The 20,777-nt window shown below is 39.1% G+C and overlaps 1 protein-coding gene across 1 annotated transcript in view; it reads right to left on the bottom strand.

Annotated features, from left to right (window-relative positions):
- LOC120899783 (neural-cadherin-like) overlaps positions 1 to 15,392 on the bottom strand; it is a gene marked incomplete at its 5' end in the record, with an annotated part of 638,244 nt that extends 622,852 nt beyond the window's left edge. The window contains one exon of the mRNA XM_040305999.1: positions 15,314 to 15,392. Within this exon, the coding sequence (XP_040161933.1) occupies positions 15,314 to 15,392 (79 nt within the window). The remainder of the gene's footprint in view (positions 1 to 15,313) is intronic.
- Positions 15,393 to 20,777: the final 5,385 nt, after the last annotated feature.

Genomic DNA, 20,777 nt, shown 5'->3' with positions numbered 1-20,777 from the left:
TGGCGGGGTGTAAATAGAACGCACCTCTACATGACTGAAGTAGGGCGACCTTTCGAGATGGTGTACTTGTTGGCAAAAGTTTTTTTTTGTAATTTCCAACCCTAGTGTTAATGCAAATGGCAGCAATTGGAAGGCAGTAGCGAGCTAACGATGACGCTGGCTGGTTGCCTAGAGAAGGTGGGAGGGGGGATGGAAGGGAGCGGCATGCCAGTAAACATTGTATGCCTCATGTTCTACCTAGGTTGTGGGAATGTGGCTTTAAAAACTTCGGCTGCGTGATATGGGAAGGTTGAAAACGTTGGGCTAAGATGCTGCTTTAGACAGGTTACTGCGAGGAACACACACACACACACACACACACACACACACACACACACACACACACACACACACACACACACACACACACACACACACACACACACACACACACACACACACACACACACACACACACGTGAGCATCCACACGAGGCCTCAAGTGTGGATGGTCGCAATAGGACACACGAGAATGATGAGATTTTTTTCGATGCGCTCACGGAATAGCGGCGGAGATTTCCTTTCCGTTGTCTTCACATGACATCACGGCTAATGCCAGATTACAAAGAGCCCATACACACACCAACACACACACATACGATTAGATCAGTACCTTCCGCCAGTAGGAACAATGCATTGGTATAGCACCACCTCTAAACACATCTCGTATGCTTTAGGTCGTAAATCCAACCTAATGCCATCAGACAACATGCGGTTAGGAGATTCAATTTCGCGGAAGCTGATTACCGCCAGCCCTGCTCGCACTGGGTGAATGTGTATATCATCCTGGTGCAACAGCGCGGAACATGATATTTCCCGCATGTCGTAAACAATATTTTATTGTTTCACGAAACGATCACACCATCACGCCGTTGAGGAGGACAAGAAAACATAAGACGTTCAACGCAAAAGTCCTGTCAGCATGGCTTTAAAAGTGTGAGAATGAGGGGTGTCACAATTCATGAGGGGTATCGTTGACATCCGTGATCTCTCATGAACCCGTGCGTGGGAGTTGATGACATATCTAATGCTAATTCGAAGGGAATATATAATTTTATGAGATATACACGACCCTCATGGTGAGAAAGGCTTTTTGTTTCAACTCGTATGATGGTTTAACATTATGTAGCAAGCGTTGTGATGTGATGTATGGCGAGACTTTCAACGTTTCTCCTGATTTATATGCTTAGCCATCTGACAAACTTCTTAAAACAGGCATTGAACATTGAAAGCTGTTATGATAAAAGGATACCATGAGAGCTCTAAGATAAGAAACAAGCCACTGCTCGTGACATCTCGTGTTTCAGTTGAGCAGAGGATATGACACAGATATAGGCCAAGGCATGATTCCCAAAAGTGTTACCCATGTTTCATCTCGTGAACTTCTCCCACGGACTTAAATATCTTCAAATGGGTTCTCATTTCTGGTTTATAAAGGTTTACTTTTTATCACCGCATAAGTGTCCGTGTAATGATAAAGTGACATCACGAAATACCATTGACATCAAGGTTGTATTGTGCTCGATTGAAGGGTACTTCTACCCTATTCTACTGGCTGGCTGACATACACGAGCATGTATCGCGCAGTCGAAAAACCTAGTCTCGCCCTAGGCACAATGTAACTAATCAACAAGTGGACACCATCAACACGCGTGACTTCTGGTAATCGTGGCAGCTGTTTCCCGGTACCTTGTGAAGTTGCTTCACCATAGAATGGATTCTACGTTCTTTTCTTGTTTAATCCTTCTTAAGTCATCAGTACTGGAACAAGAGGCATGTCTTCATGAAAAAAGTCATTCTAGTAAAGCATTGATCTGTGCCCAGCTGAGATTTGTCACTACCTAGAACGCTCCAGCATCAGCTACTAGCAGCTTGATCAGGCTCGGAAAAAATGATAGATTCATCTAGCTCAACACCCGGACATACTAAAAAAGGAAGGTAGAAGTTGTTAACGTGTTTGCTACCTGTCCGGTACATGGTTACCGTTAGCGGAAGCGATGACAAATTGCTACAGGCGTGCGAAAACGATAGATTCCCGCTGCTGGTAAGAACTTACGATTAGGAACGTACCAACAAAAAGAACCGAAAACGTGGTGGAAGTGCAGGTGAATACTATTTGATAAGGACTGTCGATGACAAACACTGAGCTGGTTTCAATAAGCGAAGACAAGCGACACATACTGTAAGTTGAAAGGTCGTTGGGCCGCGTGACGATTGAGACGAGACTAAAGCGCTTGTCATCAAATCGATATTTGATGAGAGTCGGCTTGTTTGTGGCACGAAACGTGTATCGGGACGTTAACACTCAAGCCTCACTCAAATCTAAAATGTTTTGTGTGTGTATGTGTGAGATTGTATGATTTGAAATTAAACTGTCAGCGGGTGCTTCTGGTGGGATGTGTTAGATCACCTTTTGGCACTTACTACGAGGCTCTTGACATCAAGAAGCATTAATTAAGCAGGTTTGTTTCAAGTAATTAAACAATAGTGAATTAGTATGTATTGTGGAACGTGACATTAAGTTTGCTTAATGAAGGTTTCCTTTATTTGATTGTGGAGGATAGAGTAATGTTATTGAATAATTCGTTTTTCATATCAACGGTTTTCTCTTGCCCTATTGTTGCCCTGCTCTTAAAAAGCACGTCTTAGCAATACGGCTTGGTCGTATCAACGAAGGATGTGCTTTAAGCAACAAGTTTGTTTGATGGGGACGCCTGGTATCTCACATAAATTTACAACAAATAGTTTAGTTGGAACAAAATACCGTATTTTGCGTTTTTTAATACATTTAAATATTAAATAGGTTTGACAAAAAAGGTTTGATTTCCTTTAATTTCACAAAATATAAAAAAATACTAATTTATAATTTACGTTACAATTACAGTCTGACCTCACCTGTTGAGCTTTGATTTCCTGCCAACTATTAAATATGTAGTTTTTAGTTAGCCCATTTTTCCATTCGAAGTAAATGTGAAATTTTTCTCAATAGGCCATGAGATTTTTAAAAAATCCAGTTTTCTATATTCATGCTTTTTTAAACTATTATTATTATTACACGTTTTTTTAATTAGGTCGCTTACTTTTGGCTATGAAAATGTAATGCTCATCACATCATCGTGTTTTGCGATCATTATTTTCAAAGTCTATATAATACAGAGGTCGAGTCGTCCAGAACATTTGATCAAAAAGCGTGGGAAAGTTTTGACAGCTGGATGAAAAAGCTTCAACAGTTTCATCGTACTATACATTGAGGTTTTAGTTGTTGTGCATGCAGTGGTCTGATTGCATTTTCGGTCATTTTACATTGTTTGTTCGTAATATTGTGCTTAAAAAAGTTGACGAATATCAAGAAAAGATAGAATTATAGTACATTTATTGATTATAACAAGATCAGTGCCCAAAATTAGGACGAAATCATGTGCAGCTCAAGAGAACCAAAGCTAATAGGCTTGTTTCCTGATTTGATTCGTTTTCAAGTCGCCCTTCAAGAGAAAAAACTTCTCCATGCCACGTAAATGAGAAGGAAATGGAGAATTACACTAGATTTGGTACAGAAAAAGCTCAATTGGCACTAAAAATGTTTGGTTGTGTGGTATCGTTCGCAAACTTTTTCATCTAACTGTCAAAAACAAGCTTTCAAAATGGTGGACCAAAATCGAGCTATGCATCGACCTCTCTATTATATAGACCAAAGTCCATATAATACAGAGGTCGATGCATAGCTCGATTTTGGTCCACCATTTTGAAAGCTTATTTTGACAGTTAGATGAAAAAGCGTTCACAAACGATTCCAAACAACTATACACCTTTTAGGGCTAATTGTGCATTTTGTGCTAAAAACTTAGTTTAACTATACATTTCTTTCTCATGAACGTGGCATGGAGTAGTTTTTCAGTAATTCATCATTTAAAAATGGCCACAATCAGAAATCTGGCCTCTTAGCTTTGACCCTCTTGAACTGCACAAGATTTCGTCGTAATTTCGGGCACTAATCTTGTTGTAATTGATAATTTCACTATAATTCTATCTTTTCTTGATATTCCTCAACTTTTTAAAGTACAATATTACAAACAAACGATGTAAAAATGGCCGAAAATGCTTTCAGACCACTGCATGCACAACAACTAAAACCTCAATGTATGCTACGATGAAACTGTTGAAGCTTTTTCATCCAGCTGTCAAAACTTTCCCACGCTTTTTGATCAAATGTTCTGGACGACTCGACCTCTGTATTATATAGACTTTGATATAGACTTTGATTATTCTCACCAACCATCTCAAATGCACCGTACGGATAAAGCATCATAGCAACCAGCTGATGTGCAATGTAAACAAATAACGTGCACAAAATCGTGTTTAAATCTTTTAAATAACTTCAATATCGAGTACTTCGTCAATTTTGAGTCAACAGTTAATAATTTATCGTAATTAGGGAATGTTCTGCTTTAGAAGATATTATTTTTAAAAGAATTTCAAAAGCGAATGTTGTGCCGCCCCCAACCCTGAACTGAACCTGTCCGATATTTCACCTGTCAAATAGTTCATTTCACTGTATATTTTAATTTTTAAATTGCACTGTCAGCCAATTTTCGAACGTTAAACATTCCAACTGCATGCCAATAAAAAAGCGTTCAACCATTGAATTCCGACTGTAATAGAAATGCTCCTTTCATGTCATCCTCATTAATTAAATGTTTATGAATTGCATATAATTTCAATTGAATTGCTTTCATACGTGTATAACATCCTCCTATTGTTTATAATTTTTTCACAAGAGTCGTTAATAAATGATAAACACGGTATTTTCCCAAAAAAGCTTTTTGCAATATTGAATCGATAACATCAACTCTTTTCAATATTGTTTTTATTTTTCAAATAGTATACTAAAACGAAGGAAGTGTTTTTTGTTAATCAATAAACTTCTATACAAAAATGTTAAAAATTATTTCAAACGAAATAAAGCTCGCATAGATTCGCATAGAACAATATAATGCCACTAATGGAAATGCCACGAGTAACATAAATTTATAATGAAAAAATAAATAAATGTTAATAATAATCTTAATTTTCGTAAGTTTTCGTGAAAATATTTGAATTTTTTTCAGACAAAAAAAACCTGTCTGACCTCAAACATTTCTTTTTGTTTGTTTTTGTTTATTTTTCGGTTGCATTTGCATTGCAACATTGTTGCCTTTGCATTGCCTTTCCAATCTCAACATTTCTTTGAACTTCTTTTCATAAAGAACTTACCTATAAAATGAAAAAAAAAAACAATTTTGTAACAATATGTTTCTAAAAATAGAATCTTTTACTTTTAATCATTTGATAAGGCCATTTAATTCATCACAGCATTACAAACTCTCAAACTCTACTAAAGCAAGCACAGAGCGAGCGCAAATAAAAAGAAAACGAATTATCAAACCAGAACTCAATAACAAGCAAAATAAAAATAAAAACAACGATTGTGATAAGGGGTAGCAATTATGTTTGCACGTCAATACAAAGCATGTGCACGTTCATTATCTTCCTTCCGGGAGACAGAATGCTGCTTTGTCTAGAAATATTTTAGTCACGCTTCTCCATACCGGGTGTAGCGATGTTATATCGCCGTGCTTCGGTCTGGCAGGACATTGTGTTGCCCCGTGGCTTGTGCTTGATTAAGACGCAGGCGCTCGATGACAGGCGATGATTTATATTCGTCACGCGATGCAATGGCATCCTTATCGCTTGACTATCGTCCGTTTTGGTTCTTTATGTGTGGAAGCTTTAGAGAAGTTGCTCGCACTATGCGAAAAAAAAAACTGTTATTGATGGTCAGCTTGCAGATACTGGAAATCACAAGCGACAGTTTCTGAACGATATATTTAATCCTTCCGCACGTCTGTTACGAACGTACGCTTGTCGCTATGCGAGGGAAATCTTGACACGTAGCTTCTTAAATTCCATCTATTTCCGCGATACGCTTGCCGAATGTACAGAGTAATCTACCCAAATAGCAATTGAGCGACTATGTGCCTCTCGCTAATATATAGCAGTTTTGAATGCAACGGGATGAATTATTTCCACCGGGCCTTGTTCAGGCCCTGCACAAACTTATGCTTCCAAAAAAAGAGACCAACACTAACCTTACTCTTTCCCAGGTTTTCACCGGCTTATGCACGCAATTACTTCCAAAGCGTTTCGGTTGAATGACCGATAACTCGCAAGGCGTTGCAGCGTGTTCACAAAAGCTTGCCGTTTTTTTACGATCCTTACAACGGCAGCTAATGTGAAAAACCTGCCACCCCCTTTCCTTCTCTATCTCCTTCAACTTCAACACATCCAGACGTGACGACGGTAGCGAAAGAAAAGAAACGATCGGGGGATAAATAGCTTTTCTTTCTTGCTGATGCACTATTATGCATCTTTGCCTGTCTGTCACGGATTGACTAACACCTCCCCTGTTTTTTGTAACGAGACAAGAACGTGTGCTTCCACCGGGCCGGGCTTTTTCTTTTTTCTCGTTTTCTTTCTTCACATAAATCGTTCGACTTGGCACGTGAATTCAACGAAAGTTGCGTTAAATTCTGGCAATCATCGTCGTCGGAAGCCAACGCCACCGACGAAACACTATAACGACGGCGCATGGCTCAGCTTGAGCCCTGTGAAAAATGATTAAAAAAAATATAAATCTGTTTGCCACATCGTCCCGTTGCTGGCATAGCGATAGTGACTATAGTTGAAACTATTCTATCCGTGCGCGTGGCGAGCTTCGATTGCTTTTGGAATATTGAGGAAAGGCCTTTCCAGCTAGGCCGACTGTCTCTTGGAACGAAAATGTGTAAACAACAAAAGAATGCAGGGCCATACGCCAACACACGCAGAGCAGGCCAACACGTGTGCAGCAGGATAAAGAAAAGCAGCGTTGATGGCTGTGAAAATTAACTACGTGTCGAATATTCGTGATACCGGTGGATATGGTAAGCGAACGCAAGGATGGTCAATTTTTTGCTGCGTGTTGCATATAATGTATAGTAAATTAAGTTTTATTCAGTACGAGATGACGATACTGGCGTGCCAGAAAGAATGTAAACATGTTATGCATTATAAAAAATAAACCGGTGCTGCACGTCCTGCTTCCCTGCTTCGTCCTGTGTGGCATGTATCAGCCATTGCCGTGCGTCTACAAAATCAATACATTTCACATACCATGGATAATTATGTTCATTATGGTGGAATAAAGCTGCACACGCAAGCATACTACTGGACAAAAGACGGAATAAAAGCAAACCGAAGAGAATCAAAAGGCACAAAGACGCCATTATGTGATTTCAGCCATTGAACCCATTCTCCGTATTCACTAATGACTGTCTCAGAGAAATACAATAGTTCGGTTTTTTTGTCTTATGGAACAAGCTTCTTGGACTACGTTTGCCTCTTCACAAGTTTTTTTTGCGTATGGATGGATTTTTAAAACTTTTAGTGCAAGGAACTAATAGTTTTTCCTCTTTTTTTTAAAGCAAGCATGTTTTACATACACATATATCTCTTCCGGATCAGTAAATATAACTATCAATATCATAAATATCTTGATCTCCGAGTAGAAAGCACAGCACTGTGGAATGTTTAAGAAAATTCTTGGGAATGAAATCAGAAAACTCCTGTACTGCTTCACATAATCGTCCAACCGTTAAGACCATCTCATAAAGCACATCGTTAGAATGTTTAAACCCGACTCAAGCCTGACTGCTACGAGTGATTAAAATGCCGCAGCAAAGTCATTGAAAATCTGATCTGGCTACTGATGTGCTGGGTACCCTTCGTACTCTCCGGTTTCCCAACACGATAAAATGTGAGACATTAATTTCATATGAATATCTTTCCGGCTAACATATGATACGGTTTATCTCCTAGCCAGCAGGAAGATGACAGTTTTTCCCGTTCATCACCAGGAGGGCTTGTCCAACAAGACGGCAACAAAAAGGAAGATCAAACGAATTTTTTTTGCTAGTCTGGTAGTAGAGTAGAGACTGTGTGATAAGGGCAGACAGAGGGAAAGAAGCGTGAACATACTGAGACATTTAGAAAAGGTAACATTCCAATCTAGTACGCATTCCTTACTGAGAGCCACCCGGACGTACTAAACATTCTCATGCCACATGAATAATTAATGTTGTGTAGGATCTTAAGCCGATTTCGTTTCAGTCCAAGGAAAATGTCACACAAAATCCATGGCTGGTATGATGCGATGCCGGGAGAAGAAGCTACCCATCATAATTGAATCTAGAATTAGTTTATTCATATCCCTTTTCCATATTGGTAAATCATGCACGCAGGAGGGGTTTTTCGTAAAAGCTGCTATTACGCCACAATTGAACAGTAATCCAATGCAATCCATTTACCGGCACTCGTTCGATAACGTATAATGGCGTATATTTTTATTTTATATGCGGTCCATTAAATAATTACAATAAGTTGGTGGGCGCATGCCAGCACAAGCAAACTGCCAGACCGTACGAGCTGTGCGGATTATCAAACTTTAATCCGATTTTCTTCATACTTTATAACTCGCTGGCGCAAAACAGTTGAAACGGTAAAAAAACGTTGTGTTTTCCGATGGCTTTTTTGCTAATGGAAAGAGTTAAGTATATTTCGAGAAAAACTACTTTTCCACTCTGACATTCACTTAAAGCTTAAAGAGAAATGATACAGTATAGACATAATCCACTGCAGAGCTTGTGTTGGCACGATATCTAGCTCGCGATTATCAGCACCCTTCAATAATTGCGAGGGTTGCGAGTAGTATAATCTGCTTGAACTCTTACGGTTTTTAAAAAATAATCTTAAATTTTTTATACACAAATTTTTTTTATGCTGTTCGTCGCAAAGATAACTTTATCAATTTTTGTAGATTTTTGCAAAATAAAATGCCAAAATTTAGATGTTTTGTATGCTACCAATCGCACTGTTATGTTGTTGTTTGTTGTTTGAATAGTTTGAAGAGGCTTTGGCTCCAACGGAGTTCTTTCGCTTCTAATCGCACTGTTGTACCTGCTCTCGCGGTGCTATAATTATAACTGCTAAAAATAAGGGCGAAAACACTGCCAAGGCTCGCAAGCTCTTTAATGCGAGGGCTCTATGGCGGCCATGAACTTGTATGACGTGCGGGCCCTCACGCGCCTTCGCAAATTTTTGTCAATTGCAAGGCGGGTAGCCATAATGTTAATCAAAACATCGAGCTGTCAAGGACAGTTCGAATAACTTACGAGGAAAGCACCAGATGGCGCTGTAAAACAGATAAGGACAAAAGATATCCCCAAAGGCGAAACAGCTAGCTTATCAAAACTAGGCTCAAGTGCAGTCAAGACTGATCAGTTGTTCGAGAAAGTGCGCCATCGAGAAAGTTTGAGGCAGTAGCAAAAGTCAATCGATCAAAGACAGACTAATTTTAAAACTGTGCAATATTAATATTTATCTTCAATTTTGGCCACAATAAATAAATAAATAAACATTAAATACACACAAAGCCAGTGCTAAGAAACCTTATCCAGCTACTCAACAAATTCTTACCAGCCGTAACAACAGCTTGTATAATGTATACCGGGAACATAGGTTTATTGCTTATATATTTAATGTTACTTAAAAAAAATTAATAAAACGATGTTTTTCTTATTTTTTAAAGGTATTTATGTAACATCCAAACAATTCCTTGGTAGTTTTCAGGTACCAAAACAATAAAATCATACAAAATACTGAGTACGCCGGAATCAAACTTGACAACGACAGTTTCATATTTTACAACATCAGAATAAAGTTGATTGAGGGTTTACGACGCAAAATTCACATTTGACGAAAACCGACAACTTGTTTACAACATCAAATTGGTTATGAAAACCCTGTAATGTTGCGCTTTTTACTAGCCCTCCAAGGAAGCGATCGTCGGTCGGTTGAGCGTGCCACCGTGGGAGAGTGAACCATGTAAATGGCAGATACTTTTTTAAACTGTACCTCGTCATCAGATGTACCAAACGCAATAAAATACTCTAATGAAAGCAAATAATACAAACAAGCATAAAAAACACCCTTAACTTGGTAAAAACAACCCATCTCGATCAGGCTGTGATTTGCGGTGTGTTGTGCTGCCAAAAACAACAAAGACTAAAGCTTCCCCAGGCTGAAAGGCACTTAAAAGCCACCACAAACCACTCAACAAATGCCCGTAGTCCTGCACCGGTAACAGGCTCGTTGTGTAATATATCCAGCGATTACCACAGCCCATTCAAGCATTTTTTAAGCGCCTGCTGTAGGCCGGCAAGCTTGGCGTCTGCTCGTGCCAAAACTCTCTCTCTCTCAATTTCATTAGGAACATTTTACGCTGATTGTATTTGCTGTGAGGAAGGCTAAAATTAACTCCGGTAAACGTGCTTAGCCCATCCTAGTGATCTTTGACTACGTATACTAGTGGTCGCTACCACCATCCCTTTTCTCGTGCATTGCAAAAAAAGACAACAATAGCCAAGAATCAAGAAAACCCAATTATTCGCATATAAAATAATTTTAATATTGTTGCGTATTAGTTGTACGTGTGTCAATAGTTCTTGCCGACTTTTATGCGTTCGTGCAAATGAAACCTTACAGGGAAGAAAAAATCAAAGTTTACCAAACTACGAACGCAACACTCGCAACAACTCCGTTTTTTTCAAAGTTTTGTTTTTTGGTTTTATCGCTCCATGAAGATTAATATGCATGCTGTGGGTTGAAAAGCAGCGTGCAAAGATATTCCATTTTTCAACTCACTTACCACAGTTTAGAAGCCAAATGGGAGATGTTAATGGTGAATTTCGCAGCTCAGATTTTTCCAACTGATTTATGAAAAAAGCAAAGCTTGGTGCGTTGCGATAATTATTTTAATTATAACCTCTTCCTTTGTTATCCCAGCTCACATCCAGCGATGGTCAGTTTGTGGCGATCGTTCTACAACATTTTGTCGTGGAAGCGCGCCTTTCCTAACGACTGCGATGTTGTTGTGGTCAAGCTCTGTTACGAATAGTGTCTAACTATTGGTTAACATCTTCACAACGAATGAGATGAATGAAAACGTAACATATGATTTAAAAAAATGGGAAAAATCCTCTCCCTCAAAGATGTTTGCAATGTTTTCACATTGTTAGGGTAAAACATTTACGCCGTGACCCTCGGGTGACCTTTGTATCCCTAAAAGACCGATCCACACTTGCTTGCTTGACGAGGGTATTGGATGGACAAGGTTTTCCCACTACCCTACCATATTCCAAGATACTACAATACAGGTGATGGCTTGTGGAAGTGGAGCCCACGGTAGGTCTAATGGTTTCCTGACAGCGTACACAACGAGGGTTGGTTTTATCTGTACTGGCTTTGTGAGAACGAAAGGTGGAATTTGTACCCAGAGATTTGTGATAAAATATGACGCGTACACAAATGCAAAACATTAGCAACACCCCTGGCAATCGATCACACAGAAAATTGAGGTCGAAGCAAAAATGCATAAATGTGGCGAACCTCCCTGTATGAATTCATGTGCTACATATGATAAGCATGTTTTCTTATTTAACTTACGTTTAATTCATGTTTTGCTATGGGGAAAACATATCATCGAAAGCCGTCAATCGATCGGTTAGCAGCCGCCTGTGCTCGATCCATTACTCAGAACGCCTTGAGCGACCAGGCGTCTCCATTGTAACGGTGAAGCTTTCACCATGAGTTGGCAACATCGCTCGCATGTTAATGCTTATCGGCTTTGAATCAAAAACAAAGAGCAGCTTCTTGGTTGATAATGGAGAATGGCAGAATGGGTAATGTCACTGATTGACTTCAGCTGAGGCAGCAAGTAAGATAATCGAATTCTTTGTTCCACTCACTCGAGGAACAAGATGACAAATAGTAAACTTTAACCCGAATCATTCTGTCCTCATCTTTCACCTTAATAACTTACTTCGCAACCCTTCAAGTGCCATGTGACCATTGAAAAAATAATTATTCACGCTTTTTGCCCCGGGAACGTTACGGTCTGCTAAGTCTGCAAGTAGCTTTATGAAGATGAGCTCATTTCAGCCACAAAGCGGGAAACGTTATTGGTTCCTCCCAGCCCATTGATTTTCTTCTGCTCTTATGGCACCCAAAAACGAGTTGCTTCGGTTGCGGTTCATTTAACATTAACACTTATGACCCAAAGCTGGTTCTGTTTTTGCTCGCTCGTTCCACCTAGCTTCGTGATAACAACACGCAGCAGCAGCAGCAACAACGCACTACACAATCCTTTTGTACACGAGCGGTGGAAGAAGTTTGGTTGCATTGCATTGTCTTGCATTGGTTGCCAGAATGAGTGACTGTTGTTGGATGATTAATTATGTTTCCAAAGGCTGTGAAAATTTCCCGGTCAAATCACAGGAACTGAACCGTACATAGCGGGTGTGTGTTTTGTGGATTTTCTTAGGCTGCTGACAAATAGGGCTGAAACGACGACAACCAAATTTTCGGTTATCCTGTAGCAACTGGTGCTTTGCGATAACAATGATTGCTGTCCGGTTTCAATCAACCCACCATTTGACCAGGATGTGACCCTCGTAACGTGTCATCTGTGCCCAAACACAACTGCGTTGTTATGCGGTGGTAGTGGATTTTATTTCCAGCTGTTTTCTGTTGGAATATTTAATCAAATTTGTATGCTGTAAGCAGTTGCCGCACAAGTTAAAGTACGCAATGGAAAAATACACTGAAAATGTTACGATCTAAGCAACCCAATCCATCATCAAACACCACCGAAAACCCATACGAAGCGATGAAGGAACAAAAACGTTGAACATATCCACTTTCCTAGAAGCAATCTTTCGGTTGTCTTCTGTGGTTGCTCGAGAAGGAAGATGGAACAGATGGAAGCTTACAACCCTTTACCCTGTCCAGACGATGTGCCGCAAGAGAATCGTGAAAACTTCCTCGCCTTCAGGTACGCCTCGGATTGGAGAGAGTTGGCAAGAGCTGCCGTTTCAATCATGCTACGCAAATGGACGCGTGGCGGCGATGGTGGTCCATCGCAGGAGGAGGCTGGTAAGTTTTACGGGCTTGCGTTATTATAGGGAGATCGTAGCTGTAAGCGGCAACCGAATGTTTACGTTTTTCTCCAAAACAATGTACAATCTCTTTAGTTCCTCGAAGCATTTCCCTATCCCTGCAACCATAAGCTACGAGCGATTCAATTGTGTGAGTATGTGTGCCGTAAGCATTAGGACAATCGAGGATTCATGTGAAGGATGGTGGATTTACAAATTGGTTCGAAAAAAAGTCATCCCGACGGAATGGGGCAATAACAAAAAAGGACTTGTCTATCATTAGATCAAAATTGACCATAATTGTCTATCATTGATCTGTACAGCTGTCTTCTTGTTGTGAATGTTACAAGAAAAAAGATGCAAAACCCGATTAACTGAAAATGGAAATGCAAGAGCGCTGTCGTCGAATGGTGAATGGCAGCGATACTTGGAATGTACTGAGATTATCAAGATAACTGAACAGTGAGATGGACCGCCGGAACACATATGCTTGCTTTTATTGCCCCCGTCATTTCCAAGTCCTTTAAACTTGTTCGGAGAATCTTCTCATTCAATCAGAACATCGTTTTATGGTTCGTTACAGCACTTCAAAAAAGCTGACGGTTGCGGTTGAAGCCGAAGAGTGTCTAATGCTATTAAATCATACAACTGATATAGTATGAGCCTATGTTAAAACGAATATACACTGCGTTTCATAATTTTTATCCTAGTTTCTATTCATAAAAGGAAATCAAAAATTAAAGGAAAAGTGGAAAAACAAATAAATAATCGTTTTCAAATGAGTTTGAGCAAACGACTGCCGGAAAAAAATTCATAATTCTTTCTACTGACGAGATTTGAGACATGAACCAGATGTTTTTCAAGACCAAATAGGAATGATGGTTCTGGTTCTGTAATGATATGGAGTACATTTAACAATCATGGAAAAGGTCAGTTAGTGATTGTTGCTACTTTGATGGGCAGTGATGGACAAGGAAAAAAGATTAATTTTGGTTTCGATAAAGTCTACGGGTATGAATCTTTTCTTATCATGTGATACTTTAAGTGCAGACAAGTTGGTCATACAAGCACAACGTGTGATAATGAAAAACGGTGTTTCAATTGTAGCGGTAATCACAATAGATCAGATTGTGGGTCGTCATCTGAAAGATGCATTACCTCAAAATAGGCAAAGGGAGTTAAAACTGAATACTGCTCATTCCGCCTTCAGTCATAAATGTTCAACGTTTAAATGGTCGAAATCAAGAAAACATTAGTTGAGTAAGTAGCAATTGCAGAATAAACCAAGTAACAACATACAGATGTTGTGCATGAATGTAGCTGGATCATTGTCTAGTCACATAATGTTGAATCAAACTGTTAAAAACCATCCTACCTTGGATAGTGGTTGTAACCGAAACACAATTTGTAGAATCTGAAGCATTTGAACAGTTTGAAATTCCTGGATTTATGACAGTTTCATGCTTATCCAATTCTTGACATACTGGAGGTGTGACTTCAATGATCGAGAAGTTGATCATATACACAAATTAAATTAATGGTGCTTGAGATGGTCATTTTATCAATTTCAGCGACAATAAGTAAAAATTCATTCATATTAAGTGTACCTTTCACCATCTTCTAGTGTCATGCACATATCTAAAAGCATTCCTCCAGGATATGAACTAAAGCAAATTAAAAGCATGGAGCAAACAAGAAAAAGATTCAACATTCAGTCAAATGATAATCAAACACTCCAAAGTATCTGTTTGCAATTTAAAAGGGCCTCTAAACATGATGATAAAAATGGTAAAGTGATACAAGATCGTCTTCATGTCATGAAGGACTTCTTATTCACGGCACTATTGATTTTGATATTTTCATTTGAAGTTTAGTGCAAAACATTAAAAGGTAAATGATTTTATCGTTATCGGTCATTGAACACTTTTTGATTTTCAGAAGGATACAGTCTGGGTTTGGGCCGGTCTGGTGGTACAGTCGTCAACTTGCACAACTTAACAACATGCCCATCATGGGTTTCAGTCCCAAATAGACCGCGTCCCCATACGTAGGACTGACTATCCTGCTATGGTAACAATAAGTCACTGAAAGCCAAGCTCACTTCACCAATGGGTATAGGCAGGCCTTGACAGCGGTTGTTGTGCCAAAGAAGAAGAAGAAGAAATGAAAAAAAGTATAATTTTAGAGTGCTCATTTACTGTCCTTACCTAAATAAGTGCTGTTCGTCAGAACCCAAAATATTTGCAGCGGATCCACGATAAGGCCGATTAGTTGCAGTAGCACTAGTCAAATCCACAACTCGTAGTCACTGCACATGGTTTGCTTGACGCACTACTGCTATTTCTTTCTTGCTCTTGCGTGACACACTCACTCAAGCAGCTTTTTATATCTTTATTTTTCCACTATTATTATTCACTTTTATATATTTTGCCACCGTAAAAAAACACTATCTTCCACTTCCGCTAATTCTCTGGTACACCTTTTTCCAGCAGCGTGAAATACTTGGTAAGAAATAACAAGCAGAAGAACTTATGAAATGCAATTTTACTTCACGTTCAAACGGAATCTGAAAAAATTGAAAAGAAATCAACATTATTCCACACCAGCACAGCCAGATGTGCACTCTAAAGAACCACTCATTAGTATTGAAAACACTTTGCACCACAAACCACATACTTTTTGCTCTTTTCTTTTCCTCCTCCAGAGCAAAACTTTAACCTGAGCCGTAGATGAATGTGTGAGAAGAATGGAGCCCACTATCGTAATGCGTTCCATTACTCTGTTGGAAGGCAAAAAATTACTTTTATTTCTTCTACACTCACATACACATTTGATCCAAGTGAATGCGGGTATGCAGTAAGAACCAAAAGTTTATTCATAGCGGGTAAAAATTACCATGCGAATCATCCTCATCACACAAACACTGAGGCACTTAATGCTCTTTCCCCAATTTTTGCATAGAAATACAGTTATAATTGAATCACTTTCTCCGATTCTTCGCTTTCCCATGCATACGGTAGGACTATGAGTACAACACAACTACACAGACCCATCACCTCCCATTCAACAAACATACAAACGTTGACGTCGTTTCACTGCGGTGAATTTTGCGGGTTCCCGATAATCTGCTTGCTGGTGGCTGGTTGCTTTCCGCATATAATCTGCGTATATGTTTACCACACCGCACAAAACACCACCTTTTGAGCGCGTGTATCCTGTGTATGTTGGGAGAGCATCAAGTGGTTGAGGCGCTTTTGTAAAGAGGCCATTTGTTTCCGTACCACACAATTCACACGGTATAACACTACCGGGTTTTGAGGTTTGTAATAAACATTTACACTATCACGGGTTATAGCTGACATTGCAGACATAGTAATCCAAAAACACAACGAAAAGAAAACCTTCGTGGTAGGTGGAAACGTAGCACACATATTCAATGATTTACATAAAAATAAAAATAAAGTGAAGATTTCTCACTATCTCACTTTTTCTGCCCTCAATCACTCAGCACTGAGCGTTGCCAGCTCACCTTGACGTTGGTGATTATTTTTGCGGCGTCAATCCAACACACCATTCGTTCGTGGCAGAAAGACGAACTTGTTGTGAAGTGTTGTGCTCCACTTGTGCCACGCAACGCAGGCTCGGAGAAAGGTTTGTGCTGTAGTCACGAGGATGGTGTTTCGGTGCCTCATTGTATATGTATGTATATGAAGGCTTTCCTTTTTAATCTACATACCAGCCTCCCTGAAGGCATGAAGCGAAACACTTCCACGAAACGCTGAAGCCTTTTTTTCGCTTTTGCCTTCTTCACTGTGTACGTTAGAGCTTTTTATCCTTTAAACTTGAGTCGTGGGTGCATACTTCTTTGGCTTTTTCTTGACACACACGCATTGAAACACACTCTTATACAAGCACATAGTGGTCAAGGCTGTTTTCTTTCCCTTGGCGTGATGATTTTACTAACTTCCATCAGCATGTTATAGTGCATTGTTTAAAACCGTGCGATACAAACTGATAAGAAACGGAAGCTGTTAGCAATAAATGACACCAGTCTGTACCACCATTATTCACCAGTATTAGATATCAAACTATTCAAAACCACTAAAATTTCATAAAATAACATAACAAAATCTCACTTTTTTATTAAAGAAGCTTTAAAGCATTCACACTCTCGCGGAATAGAGATAGATTTTGTTTACGATTCAAATAACATCGTAAAATAGATCCCCTTTAGACAACGTATAGCCTAAAACCAGTCCTGACTGCGGTCAAAGACAAACTAACGGGTAGTAACGACCACCAGGCCAAAACCCGATTCACAAAGTTGATTTCATTCCAATGTTTTGGTAGATTCAACGCAACTTTCAATCGTGTGAATGAACAAAGTCCGATATGGCAGCCGGAAAAAGCTCCGAACTGGAATGGTGGGAAAGTGTTTCGTGCTTCACTCGCAAGTGTTCATTTTCACTTCGGCTATTGTTTCTCCATTTTCGATGGCGCATGCGCATGTTGAATTTCCCCTATTGAATGTTTTGGTTGATGCACCCTATGGTACAATATACCCCTTTTCTTCCTGCCACGCGGCGAATGCGATTCGTGTTGGGGTAGAGCGAGCTTTTCCGTTTTCGATTTTGCATCGTCGTACCGTAGCGTGGTGACCGTCCATCCCAGGACAGCAATATTTATCATCAGGAAGAGCAATCCAATGACCACAAAAAAACAACAACAACAGTCTGACGCTTGTCCATTAATTGGCGCAAAAAGAACGAAATAGGGGGATTAACAGCGCTACACAAAAACTGATTTAATTTGCAGACGAACGTTTTTCCACAGAAAGCAAACGTTGCAAAAACAAAGGAAATAGACGGGAATTGCATTGTGTTGTGTTTATAAGTAAAGAGTTTGAAAGAGCCCAGTTTCTGAATTTAATTATGTATGCAATGTATTTTATTGCTAGTTCAATCATAATTGAATACACTCGGTGCTTCAAGGAATGTTTCGGGATACTCCACGCGCGGAGTCAGGTTCCAACGGGAACTCCACTGGAAACAGGTTCCCACGACCAGGTGTGGTGTCGTATGTTCGGACGGACCGAGGCAACATGATCATCATAAACGTGGATGACAACGTAACTGGCAAACCTGGCAGCACCGAAAACACCAGCCTAGCTAAATACCACCGAATCCAGAAGTTAGCTTTAGTCTTAGTTTAGCAGTTCGCAAATAAAGATCCCCAGTAATCTGTTTTAAAACTTACTCCGGGCAATCGTAAACATAATTGATTATTATTATTATTAGTATTATTATCATTATTATTATTATTATTATTATTATTATTATTATTATTATTATTATTATTATTATTATTATTATTATTATTTTTGTTATTATTATTATTATCATTAATATTATTATTAATATTATTATTATTATTATTATTATTATTATTATTATTATTATTATTATTATTATTATTATTATTATTATTATTATTATTATTAGTATTATTATTATTATTATTAGTATTATTATTATTATTATTATTATTATTATTATTATTATTATTATTATTATTATTATTATTATTATTATTATTATTATTATTATTGTCATTATTATTATTATTAATATTATTATTATTATTATTCTTATTATTATTATTATTATTATTATTATTATTATTATTATTATTATTATTATTATTATTATTATTATTATTATTATTATTATTATTAAAATAATAATAGTAATGATAATTCTAATAATAATAGTAATAATAATCAAACAACTATTTCCCTTTCATTCGATAAAAAAAATAAAAAGATAAAAAATATTTACCAATGTATGTTACGAATTAAATTTCATTTTAGTATTAAAAACCAGAAGAAGATTTCATGGTCTTATTTGTAGTGGAAATTATTAAAAGTAACAAATATTCCCCAACTCTTCTTTCAAATATGGGCTTTTCTGTCCCTGTACCTGTCCTCCTAATCTCTGGTTAAGAACAGTAGAACACAACTTTAGGACTGCATTAAGTAGTCGAGTTCTATTAAACGCAATTATTAAAGAAATTCAACAGCTTTATTTAATCATGTTTTAATAAGTGTTTAAAAACACTCCTCATGAAACTTACAACAAGCAAATGAAGTAATAATTTGCTTCCAATCAATGAAATTATAACTAACTTCTGTCTTATAATAATTCTTCAGGATTATAACAGTAAATATTAATAAATGTGTAATGTTGATTTTGTGTTTATATTTACAATTAATACATTTTGTTGCAAATTTTAATGACTTTTCGTTTGGTAAGAATGTCTTCTTTGGTTTTATTTACTTACTTACTTACTTATCCGGCGCTACAACCGCTTTGCGGTCTTGGCCTGCCTCAGGAGTGTCCGAAACCGCTCACGGTCTCGCGCCTTCGTCTGCCAGTCCGTTATCCCGGCCTTAATGGCGGACGCCTCCACGCCATCTTGCCACCTCAATTTGGGCCTACCACGCCTCCTCTGTCCTTGTGGACGGCCTAAAAAGGCTTTACGGGCTGGGTCGTCCGTTTCCATGCGTATAACATGGCCAGCCCACCGGAGCCTGGCGAGCTTTATACGCTGTACGACAGTGAGGTCGCCGTACATCTCGTATAGCTCGTCATTATAGCGGCTCCTCCATTGTCCTTCCACACATACGGGGCCAAGTATCCTTCTGAGCATCTTCCTCTCGAACGCGGCTAAGAGGGTTTCGTCAGATTTGGACAGTGTCCATGTCTCAGAGGCGTATGTGAGCACTGGTACTATATAGGTACTATATAGTCCCAGCTTCGTCCGTCGCGACAGGTTCTTTGAGGTGAACTGCTTTTTCAGGCTGTAGAATGACCGGTTGGCAGCCAGCATCCTTGCGCGCAACTCAGCTTCCATGCTATTGTCGTTGCTGACCTTTGATCCCAGATAGGTGAATTGTGGGACGACTTCAAAAGTGCGTTCACCTATCTGCACGTCACGCCTACGTAGATTCTGATTATTTGTTGGCGGGCCCGCTGATGTTGCCACCATCAGTTTGGTCTTTGCCTCGTTTATCTGCAATCCGAGGTTCTCTGCCGCCTGCTCGATCCCTTGGTAGGCTTCTGCTACATAGGAGAGCCGCAGACCAATGATGTCTATATCATCAGCGTATGCCAGGATCTGGGTTGACTTATAGAAGATGGTTCCCGTAGTCTCCACCCTCGAGTCACGGATGGCTCTCTCTAGCGCCAAGTTGAATAGGAGACAGGCAAGCCCGTCCCCCTGGCGCAGACCCTTGGTGGTAGCAAAGGTCCTGAGAGTTTTCCATCCACCCTAACCTGGCATGTGACGTTGGTCATAGTCATTCTAACTAGCCTTATCAGTTTGGCCGGGATTCCAAATGAGCTCATAGCGTCGTAAAGTTTTACCCTGGCTATGCTATCGTATGCGGCTTTGAAGTCTATGAAGAGATGGTATGTGTCGTTTTTGTATTCAGCCATCTTCTCCAAGATCTGCCGCATGGTGAAGATCTGATCAGTGGTTGATTTTCCGTTTCGGAATCCTCTTTGATAGTTTCCTACTATCTCTTCGACGTGCGGGACAAGGCGATCCTGAAGGATCAGGGAGAATATTTTATAGGCGGTATTCAACACCGTAATACCCCTGTAGTTGTTG

Source organism: Anopheles arabiensis, chromosome 3, assembly GCF_016920715.1.
Source record: "Anopheles arabiensis isolate DONGOLA chromosome 3, AaraD3, whole genome shotgun sequence".
Lineage (NCBI taxonomy): Eukaryota > Metazoa > Arthropoda > Insecta > Diptera > Culicidae > Anopheles > Anopheles arabiensis.
Note: the sequence above shows the minus strand (reverse complement) of the source record. Positions and strands in the feature narration are given on the sequence as shown.